Source organism: Myxocyprinus asiaticus, chromosome 20 (genome assembly GCF_019703515.2).
Source record: "Myxocyprinus asiaticus isolate MX2 ecotype Aquarium Trade chromosome 20, UBuf_Myxa_2, whole genome shotgun sequence".
Taxonomy (NCBI): Eukaryota; Metazoa; Chordata; class Actinopteri; order Cypriniformes; family Catostomidae; genus Myxocyprinus; species Myxocyprinus asiaticus.
In genome coordinates, this window is record NC_059363.1 from 32,457,982 (window position 1) to 32,469,260 (window position 11,279).

General features: G+C 38.5%; 1 protein-coding gene across 3 annotated transcripts in view; it reads left to right on the forward strand.

Moving 5' to 3' along the window:
- rtkn2 (rhotekin 2) overlaps positions 1-11,175 on the forward strand; it is an 18,023-nt gene extending 6,848 nt beyond the window's left edge. The window contains exons 2-12 of one of the 3 annotated variants that reach the window (XM_051646808.1): positions 579-766; positions 895-947; positions 1,058-1,111; positions 2,989-3,106; positions 3,203-3,403; positions 3,546-3,640; positions 4,475-4,581; positions 4,755-4,886; positions 7,806-7,971; positions 8,124-8,231; positions 9,547-11,175. In XM_051646808.1, the coding sequence (XP_051502768.1) occupies positions 579-766; positions 895-947; positions 1,058-1,111; positions 2,989-3,106; positions 3,203-3,403; positions 3,546-3,640; positions 4,475-4,581; positions 4,755-4,886; positions 7,806-7,971; positions 8,124-8,231; positions 9,547-10,127 (1,803 nt within the window). In that variant the 3' untranslated portion in view covers positions 10,128-11,175. The remainder of the gene's footprint in view (positions 1-578; positions 767-894; positions 948-1,057; positions 1,112-2,988; positions 3,107-3,202; positions 3,404-3,545; positions 3,641-4,474; positions 4,582-4,754; positions 4,887-7,805; positions 7,972-8,123; positions 8,232-9,546) is intronic. The other 2 variants (XM_051646809.1, XM_051646810.1) reach the window with 2 other exon arrangements.
- The last annotated feature ends 104 nt before the right edge of the window (positions 11,176-11,279 follow it).

Consider the following 11,279-nt stretch of genomic DNA (forward strand, 5'->3'; position numbering starts at 1 on the left):
GTACACTGTCACTGATTACATACATTTCAAGTATTTTAATATTATAGTTTTTAATAAACAACTAACCTCGCACACCTGAGAAGTAATTGATAGATGCGTAGGACACAAGCTGTAGCAAAGTCAATGAAATGGAAAAAATCCCGCACACTATCCTGGCTTGCAAAGAGTATCAACATTTATTCAGCAGCGTTTCAGTCACTTGACCTTCATCAGGCATTTACAAACAGAATGCAACAGCACCAAATTTAAAATACGTCATGACCAATCAACACATTTGACAACACACCCACAACATTACATAAACATACAGATCCTTTTCATTCATTTATATTCCATCTGCTGGAGATGACATGTGGCCACTGAATGAATCAGTAATTGAAATTAAAATAAACAATGAATCAAAATCATCACCCTGTTTGGAAAGCCACGAACACTGAGAAGTGGTGTGATACAGACAGTTAAGTGTCCCAGTGAATGGCACTCGTCCAATCAGATCAGAGGACTGGAACTAACGGTCTGAATCCTCTGTCCATAACGCCTCTTTATTTCTTTTGATTAATTTTCTTATCCTCCCATAGGACTGTGATATTCAGGAAAAGCTGGACTTTGAGATACGAATGAGAGCAGGGGCTTACAAGATTCTGGTTGCCAGCACTAAGAAAAAGCAGGTGCTGGACGCATCTAGGAGTTTGTTAACCTGCAATGCCCGAATTAAAGCCTACATGAGTGAGGCACAGAGGAGGAAAGAGCACCAGGACATCAGAAGGTTAGAGAGCATTTGCATCTGTTCTTTTTACTGGCAATATTAAGTGGGAAATGATTTTATCATCTTAATGTAAAATGTTTTTAGACTTGCATACAAGATAATACACATGGCTATTTTTTTCCTTACAGGCCCTCAGACTCTCAGGATCAAATTCCCTGTAAGGGGAAGGTTGCCATATCTGGTGAGGAATCAAAGTCATTGTAGATCTTTTTTCTTTCATGTCAGTGTGTGATTTATTATTCATTTCATTTTGGATCATGTCATCTTTTACCATTTCTCTTGCAAATTCAGGCCTGCGGATTCCATTGTTTTGGAAAGATTCAGAACATTTCAACAGCAAAGGGAGTAAGTGAAAATTTAAAGCACATAATCTTGCCCTCTCCATATTGGATGTTATGAAAGTAATGCTTAAAACATGCAATGTACCACTGCTAAAATGTTATGTATTTCAATTGACGTCCATATTTAGCGGGCTGTAAATCATATTAAGTGACATCAATTTAAGAATGTCTTTATAAATGAAATCCATTTTTAAAGTTGAAGTGTGTAATTTCTGCACTACTAGCTTCACCATACGGAATTGCAAAAATTACTAGATACGTACAAACTTTTGATGTTGGCTTGAAAAAATCTGGCCGGACAATTAAAAAAAAAAAAAAAATTATTTAACATTTTATCCCCTTTTCTCCCAATTTGCAATGCCCAATTCCCACTACTTAGTAGGTCCTCGTGGTGGCGCGGTTACTCACTTCAATCCGGGGGGGCGGAGGACGAATCTCAGTTGCCTCCGCTTCTGAGTCTGTCAATCTGCGCATCTTATCGTGTGGCTCGTTGTGAATGACACCGCGGAGACTCGCAGCATGTGGAGGCTCATGCTACTCTCCGAGATCCACGCACAACTTACCACATGCCACATTGAGAGCGAGAACCACTAATCACGACCACGAGGAGGTTACCCCATGTGACTCTACCCTCCCTAGCAACCGGGCCAATTTGGTTGCTTAGCAGACCTAACTGGAGTCACTCAGCACACCCTGGATTCGAACTCGCGACTCCAGGGGTGGTAGTCAGCGTCAATACTCGCTGAGCTACCCAGGCCCAATAGTTTAAATGTTTGAAAGATTTACAGGCCCAGCAGTCAGACAGATAAGCAAAAGTAATGTAAGAAAGAAAGAAGGAAAGAAAGAGAGAAAATGATGGATGGATGGATAGATATCCAAACAGCACACTTCTGCACTATTTTACATCATTTTGAAGTGCAAGTAGTGTGAGAAGTATGTATACACTGAAAATGCAACAAAAAGAAGTGCACTACGAGTACCCGGATGATGCACTTTTTGTTTTTTTTAACCGTCAAAATTGAGTGTGGAATGTTGGACACTTCGTGCACTCAGCGCTCGCGGCTTGCTGTACATAGCGGAAGGGGCAGAGTTACCGGCAGCGATGCTGGTCTGGCAAAAAAAAGTTGTAAATAATGAAGAATGACAACTAGCGAAACATCTGTGAAGTCAGCACCTTACAAAAGTGAGTTAAACACTTTACCATCATACCATGCTGTGTGAATATGTTTATTATTGAGATATGTTAGTGTTGAACTGAGGGTGAATAGTACGCTAAAGCTAGTGGCAACACAATGCTTGGGTTTGAAACGTCACTTCCATCAGCTGTTAAACGGTGAACGCTTCCGTGTAGTAAAAAAAAAAAAGTTAAGTGTTCCATTTGGGACAGTATTACACTTTGTTACAAATTCATACACTATATGGCTGAGTGCATAGTACATTTTTAAGTGTATAGTGTGTCATCTGGGACACAGCTTAGGTCCAATAAGTTAGAAAAGTCATAGCAACCCAAGTCAGAACAAGCTGATTCTGGAAAAACCCTAAACCAAATATGTAGAATAACAGTATGTTGGCTTTTTTTAAGCTAACATAATTGTTTTCAAACAGGTTTCCTGAACACTCCCTCTGTCTGCCATTGGTCAAACAGATAGTCACACCATTGGTTGAGCCACTGTGCTGTGTCAGGATGCTCAAACAGAAATGTTTTGATAGCGCCACAGTGTTAACACTTTGTGGAAATCAGCCTACAGATGTTTTACTTATAATGTCTTTGCATATTAAGCACTGATATGATAAAGTATTTGAACAAAAATGACTCCTCACCTTTTAAGGACACTAAAAATAGCTGTTTGTCCTGATGTCATGCTTATTTGAATCCTATAGGTGCACAGAGGGTGGCAGTCTTCTGTTTGATGAAGATTGGCTCTGAGATTTTTGATACAGACATGGTGATTGCAGACCCATCAATGACTGATATTTGTTTTGAGGGTGTCAATATTTTGTAAGTTTTCAGCTTTCCCTAAAATTTTAAATAAAGTGTTAACTGCCTGAGTGCATTGCTGAATGTCTGAGAGATTCTTCTTAATATCTTGAACAGTTCTGAGGCTAAGCCGGACTTTGAACTAACATTGGAGCTGTATTGCTGTGGACTAGAGGAGGAGGCAACCTTTGTCAACACTCCAAAAAAACTGGCCAGGAAGTTCCGCTCCTCTTTTGGCAGATCTTCAGGCAGGAAACTCTGCCCTCTTCTGGATGGAGGAGACCCAGACACTTTCCTCCAGTCCAACCCAATACCACAGTATGCATGGATGAATAATACATTTATTAGCATTGCAGTTAAATTCATCTTGTTGATGTTGTAGAAAAAAAATATTTTTTGCTTTTTGCTGTTTTCCACTGTAATTGTTCTCTAATTACCTATATTGTTATGTTGTTGGTAGAGGTGCATGCTACTCATTGATGGCATACACCACATTGGGTTTAGAGCAGGCGGAGGGCTCTTTCCAGTCTCATTCTCTCATAATCCTGCAGAATGGTAAGGGCAGACAAGTGACATTAGTTCACCCAAAAATGAAAATTCTGTCGTCATTCACGCACTATTATGTCACTCCAAGCCTGTATGTCTTTTTTTTTTTTTTTTTTTTTTTTTGGAACATCAAAGGAAAGATGTTGAACAATGTATTGGCCACTCTTTTCCATATAATCAATGTCAATGGGGATCGGGGTTGTCGTGCTCAAAAATGACAAAAAAGCACCATAAAAGTCCATATGACTCTTGCTCTGTATTCCAAGTCTTCTGAAGCCATACTACAGCTTTGTGTGAGGAATTAAACTAACTTAAGTCGATAACGACTTTTTGTGTCTATTCCTTGCATAAAGCTCCAGAAGACTTGGAATACAGTGCAAGAGTCATATGGACTATTTGTTCATTTTTGTCATTTTGGGTCCTGGATCCCATTTCACTTTCAATATATGAAAAAAAGTAGCCAGTACATTTATCTCCTATAAGTTCCATGTAAGAAATAAAGACATGCAGGTTTGTAGTGACGTAAGTATTAGTAAATAGTGACAGAATTTTAATTTTTAAGTGAAATAATCCTTAAAGGAATGGTTCACTCAAAAATGAAAATTCTCTCATCATTTACTCACTCGCATGCAATCCCAGATGTGTATGACATTCTTTCTCCTGCAGAACACAAAGATTTCTTAGAAGAATGTCTCAGCTCTGTAGGTCCATACAATGCAAGTAAATGGTGACCAAAATTTTGAAGCTCCAAAAAGCACAAAGGCAGCATAAAAGTAATCCATTTAATCATGTAGCATAGTGATCCGTACCTTTATTGTTTGACCTCTGCCATTGATTGTTTAGTGGAAGCTTCATCATGGCTGCCGCTCTACGGAAACCTGTGCTGCCAGCTGGTGGCACAGCCTGACTGTATGACTCAAGATATGATGAGTGGTTACCTGAGCCAACAGGTAAGACATGAGCTCACACTTACTCTTCTGTGTACAATAATGCAACTACAGTAATGAAGTACTGCTTCAGCACTTTTTCTAGGAAGAATCTTTTATAAGGATTCATATTAATATTTGTAAAAGGATTATTCAGTGTTGTCATGTAATCAGATATTTGAATACTGTGTTTTTAGCAAAGCATTGAGGGTTTGCATCGATGCTGTAAGCTGTACTGTGTGCTAAAGGCTGGACGGCTTTCATGCTATTACACTCCTGAGGAGATTCAGGCCAAAGTGGAGCCCAGCCTCATTATCCCCATAAATAAGGTAAGAAGTACGTGGACCAAAGTTTTTTTTATAGTTAACTATAATGAAATCTAGAAATCTTAGAATGTATAAAATTAATTAGACTGCTCCTATCCATTGAACCACATGATTTTGTTTCTGACTGGCTAAAAAAAAAAAAAAGGCATGGGCAAGCTCCCCACTTTTCTATATACTACTATATACTGTGTGTGTGTGTGTGTGTGTGTGTGTGTGTGTGTGTGTGTGTGTGTGTGTGTGTGTGTGTGTGTGTATATACACACCGATCAGCCACAACATTAAAACCACCTGCCTAATATTGTGTAGGTCCCCCTCGTGCCACCATAATAGTGCCTACCTGCATCTCAGAATAACATTCTGAGATTGTATTCTTCTCACCACAATTGTACAGAGTGGTTATCTGAGTTACTGTAGACTTTGTCAGTTCAAACCAGTCTGGCCATTCTCTGTTGACCTCTCTCATCAACAAGGTGTTTCCGTCCACAGAACTGCTCCTCACTGGATGTTTTTTGTTTCACCATTATGAATAAATTCTAGAGACTGTTGTGTGTGAAAATCCCAGGAGATCAGCAGAAACAGAAATACTCAAACCAGCCTGTCTGGCATCAACAATCATCCATGCAATTATCTAATCAGCCAATCGTGTGGCTGCAGTGCACAAAATCATGCAGATACGGGTCAGGAGCTTCAGTTAATGCTCGCATCAATCATCAGAATGGGGAAAAATGTGATCTCAGTGATTTGGAGCGTGGCATGATTGTTGGTGCCAGACAGGCTGGTTTGAGTATTTCTGTAACTGCTGATCTCCTGGGATTTTCACACACAACAGTCTCTAGAATTTATTCAGAATGGTGCCAAAAACATCCAGTGAGGAGCAGTTCTGTGGATGGAAATGCCTTGTTGATGAGAGAGGTCAACAGAGAATGGCCAGACTGATTCGAACTGACAAAGTCTACGTTAACTCAGATAACCACGGGTTGGCACTGTTTTGATCTCTGTGTGTGTGTGTGTGTGTGTGTGTGTGTGTGTGTGTGTGTGTGTGTGTATGTATATATATATATACAGGTGCATCTCAATAAATTAGAATGTCGTGGAAAAGTTCATTTATTTCAGTAATTCAACTAAAATTGTGAAACTCGTGTATTAAATAAATTCAATGCACACAGACTGAAGTAGTTTAAGTCTTTGGTTCTTTTAATTGTGATGATTTTGGCTCACATTTAACAAAAACCCACCAATTCACTATCTCAAAAAATTAGAATATGGTGACATGCCAATCAGCTAATCAACTCAAATCACCTGCAAAGGTTTCCTGAGCCTTCAAAATGGTCTCTCAGTTTGGTTCACTAGGCTACACAATCATGGGGAAGACTGCTGATCTGACAGTTGTCCAGAAGACAATCACTGACACCCTTCACAAGGAGGGTAAGCCACAAACATTCATTGCCAAAGAAGCTGGCTGTTCACAGAGTGCTGTATCCAAGCATGTTAACAGAAAGTTGAGTGGAAGGAAAAAGTGGGGAAGAAAAAGATGCACAACCAACTGAGAGAACCGCAGCCTTATGAGGATTGTCAAGCAAAATCGATTCAAGAATTTGGGTGAACTTCACAAGGAATGGACTAAGGCTGGGGTCAAGGCATCAAGAGCCACCACACACAGACGTGTTAAGGAATTTGGCTACAGTTGTCGTATTCCTCTTGTTAAGCCACTCCTGAACCACAGACAACGTCAGAGGCGTCTTACCTGGGCTAAGGAGAAGAAGAACTGGACTGTTGCCCAGTGGTCCAAAGTCCTCTTTTCAGATTAGAGCAAGTTTTGTATTTCATTTGGAAACCAAGGTCCTAGAGTCTGGAGGAAGGGTGGAGAAGCTCATAGACCAAGTTGCTTGACACAGTGTTAAGTTTCCACAGTCTGTGATGATTTGGGGTGCAGTGTCATCTGCTGGTGTTGGTCCATTGTGTTTTTTGAAAACCAAAGTCACTGCACCCGTTTACCAAGGAATTTTGGAGCACTTCATGCTTCCTTCTGCTGACCAGCTTTTTAAAGATGCTGATTTCATTTTCCAGCAGGATTTGGCACCTGCCCACACTGCCAAAAGCACCAAAAGTTGGTTAAATGACCATGGTGTTGATGTGCTTGACTGGCCAGCAAACTCACCAGACCTGAACCCCATAGAGAATCTATGGGGTATTGTCAAGAGGAAAATGAGAAACAAGAGACCAAAAAATGCAGATGAGCTGAAAGCCACTGTCAAAGAAACCTGGGCTTCCATACCACCTCAGCAGTGCCACAAACTGATCACCTCCATGCCACGCCGAATTGAGGCAGTAATTAAAGCAAAAAGAGCCCCTACCAAGTATTGAGTACATATACAGTAAATGAATATACTTTCCAGAAGGCCAACAATTCATTAAAAATGTTTTTTTTATTGGTCTTATGATGTATTCTAATTTTTTGAGATAGTGAATTGGTGGGTTTTTGTTAAATGTGAGCCAAAATCATCACAATTAAAAGAACCAAAGACTTAAACTACTTCAGTCTGTGTGCACTGAATTTATTTAATACACGAGTTTCACAATTTGAGTTGAATTACTGAAATAAATGAACTTTTCCACGACATTCTAATTTATTGAGATGCACCTGTATGTATGTATATATATATATATATATATATATATATATATATATATATATATATATATATATATATATATATATATTATTTTTTTTTGCTGTTACATTAAAAAATGTTTTTGTCTTTTCCCTGTCATTTCCTGGCCTCTCTTTACTATGGCTATTGATAAAGGTGATAAGGCAAAAAAGGACATCCTGGTCTTTCAGCAATATCCTGTTTATAATTTAGAATGTGAGACCCATTGTAAGGCATGTAGTTCAAGATTTGAAAATGTCTCTTTCTGCAGGATACCCGTATCCGTGTGGTAGACAAGGACCACCAGAAATCTGGGTCTAGGCTGAGCCTGATAAACCCTGGAAAAGGAGTCTCTGCCAGTCATGTCTTTAATGCTGAAACTCCTGATGTCTTGCGGGAGTGGTTGGTTGCCCTCTGGCAGCACATATATGACCAGAGTGAGTTCAACTGACATCTAGTAGAAAAAGAGAGAAGGGTATCTGTATTTGACTGAATTTGCTGACTTATGGTGCAGTATGTAAAAGTAACTTGTAAAGGACTCTGTGTTTATAGGTGTTGATGACTCTATTAATATTATCACATGCATTAGGTCAGTGGCAGCATACGTGCGACAAGCTCTTGGAAATTGAGGTTCTTTCACCACGAAAACCCCCACTCTTTCTCACGAAGCAAGCTGACTCTGTTTATAATGATCTGAGTGAGTAATGAATCTACTGTAAATAGACATTATATCATGACTTCAAGTGATGTAAGAATGACTTGTATTGGCTTGATTTACTGTGGTCTGATTGAAACTGTCAAATTGGGAAAAAGACTCTAAATTCTATTGCGTTACTTTTACTACATACGCATTACTATTACATTCATTAAATGTACGTTTGTTACATATTAGGAGCCGTTCATACATTGTTTACAGTTTTATTTTATTTATTTTTTCTACGTAAACGTGGACTAGATGGACATCTTTGACCATTGCGCCACATTTTTTAAATCTCGTGCATGTCGCATTTTAAATGTCAGCTTTTGAAAATACGTCTTGAGACACGTGCGTTCTGTTTGTTGTGCTGCCTCTAGCTATTTTAAAGGAATAGTTAACCCAACAAATAAAAATTGTCATCATTTACTCACCCTCATGCCATCTCAGTTGTGTATGACTTTCTTTCTTCTGCTGAACACAAAGATTTGTAGAAGAATATCTCAGCTCTGTAGAAGAATATCTCAGCTCTGTAGGTCCATACAATGCAAGTCAACAGGTTCTAAAACTTTGAAGCTCACAAAAGCATGTAAAGGCAGCATAAAAGTAATCCAAACAACTCCATGACTTAGTGATATGATAGGTGTGGGTGAGAAACAGATCAATAAGTCCTTTTTTTACTATAAATCGGCTTTCAAAAAGCCTTCTTATGCATGTTCAGGATATTTTTTTTTATTTTTTATTTATTTATTTTTTTTTGGTTATTTGCATTTTGTGCGGATTGCCACCAACTGGACAGGGAGAAGAAAGGGAAAAAGGGAGGGATTGAGAAAAGGAAAACAAATAAATCATATTTGCAAACCAGCCCAGTAGGAGTTGTGATATTGTATGGATTACGTTTATGATGCCTTTATGTGCTTTTTGGAGCTTCAAAGTTTTGGACCCTGTTTTGAATTTTGAGGACCTTCTGAACTGAGATATTCTTCTAAAAATCTTATTTTGTGTTCTGCAGAAGAAAGTAAGTCATACACATGTGGGTGAGTAAACGATGAGAGAATGTTTGTTTTTGGGTGAACTATCCCTTTAAAAATAATTCACTCTTTATAACATTTATGACTTATCATTTGCTGGGCATTAATATAACAGGAAAAATAACTTAAAATGATATGTAACTACACTAAATTTATTGTGGCATGAGAAGTCCTTTTGCAGAGTTTATACAATTTTAGCAATATTACAGTATGTTCTAATTATTTTGTGATCCTTTAATAGCTTATTTAAAAATGAAACTGCTAAACGGTTTCATCATACCATTCAGGCATTGGATCCCCTGGGAAGTTTGAGAGCTTGACTGACATCATTCACAACAAGATTGAGGAAACTGATGGGCGCTTTCTCATTGGTCATGAGGAGGACAGAGAGTCTCCTCATTGGGCAGCCCTTTTTGAAGGATCCCGGCAAATGGTGGTACAAAAAAGTGTTCTGTCACCAGGTAAAGAAAGCAATCAGTCTGTTCCGAACCCCTCCACGAGCAGTAAAAAGAAGAGGAGAGCCCCTCTACCCCCTCCTGATAAATTACCATTCATTCAACCTACCAGTGTCTTATCCAATCAGGAGAAAGAGAACTGTAAGGGGGCGAGGCCTCGAACAGGGCGCCCGTCACTGGATGCTAAATTCTCTGCCATCATTCAGCAGCTTCAGAAGAGCCACACGTCCTCTCGTAAAAACGCACCACTTGGACAGATCGAGCCCTATCAGCACCCTTACACTCCCAAAAAGAGAGATGAGTCAGAAAATCCTGAGACCACATCCAGTCAGGACCTTCAGCCGCCAGCACCGGCCCCCAGGAACAAACTGAGGATGTCATTCAGAGAGAAGATGAACCCCAAGGCTTGGTGAATGTATGAGGCATGAGACGTCTAATTGTCTGCCCTCTCATGATTAATTGATTCACTGTGGAAAGATGAAATGTCCTTGGATGCCCTATTTTAATTTTCGGGTGAACAATTTTTTTAAGATAAACTCCTTTTCTTCCTATTATCAGTCTATTCCTATCAAAGTTCAGAAGTATACGAGGATACAGTAAGAGAATGTACAAATGGACTATCTTATTTTTCACTTTCAAGACTGAATGACGGTCCTTTAAAAGTCCAACTTTGTGTATCATGTGTTTAACACTAGTTGACTGTAACAGCCACTTATGATGTAACCACTAATTACTAAGCACTTTTTGGATTTTGGCACATAGGATTATGAAAGCACGTACCAGCTGTAAACCAGCTGCTTTGTTTTCTTAACATGCAACATTTTATTTCATCTCACAGGTTAATATAGTCATAACTCATAATATTATGTACATGTTCTACTTTTTGTTACTTAATACACCAGTTTAAAGTGTCAGCGGGTAAAGATACACAAGGAACTGGATGAACTATTTTGTTTTATAGAAGTATTTTGCTTGACTGAATTTTTTTTATGCAGTTGCAGAAACGTTTTAAGTCCATTTTAATTTTTGTTTGTTTTTTTGTTCTTGTCATACACATATCCACTATATTTGACCAAGTGGTTTAAAAGTCATTTACACCCAAATAACAATTGAGGGAATGTTTGAAAATGTAAATTTAGGGTAGAATGTTGTTTCAGTGATTTATTTTTAATAATGCGCAGTAGATGTTATAAGTAGCACACATATGATGCATTCTACTAAATACTGTAGCACATAATTTATGAATATTCAGATTGTAATGGTACGTGTTGTGCAATACTTTTTACATTTTGGAACCGTTTCATGTATGTTTCTGTAGCACAATGTCTATCTTTTTGTTTAGGAATAATTCACTCTATCAGACATTAATTTCGTTTGTCATTCTCTGGGCATTAACAGGAAAATGCAGAAGCTCTTAATGAATTAGATCTACAGTAAAAAGTTGTACTAAGCTGGTTTGTTCTGGTGTCCTTACTCATTAGTGTGCATGTGTAGTATAGAGAAGGTGTTTGTTATTACAGTATTTTGACTAGCAATATTACAGTATGGTGAAAAAAAGAAAGAAA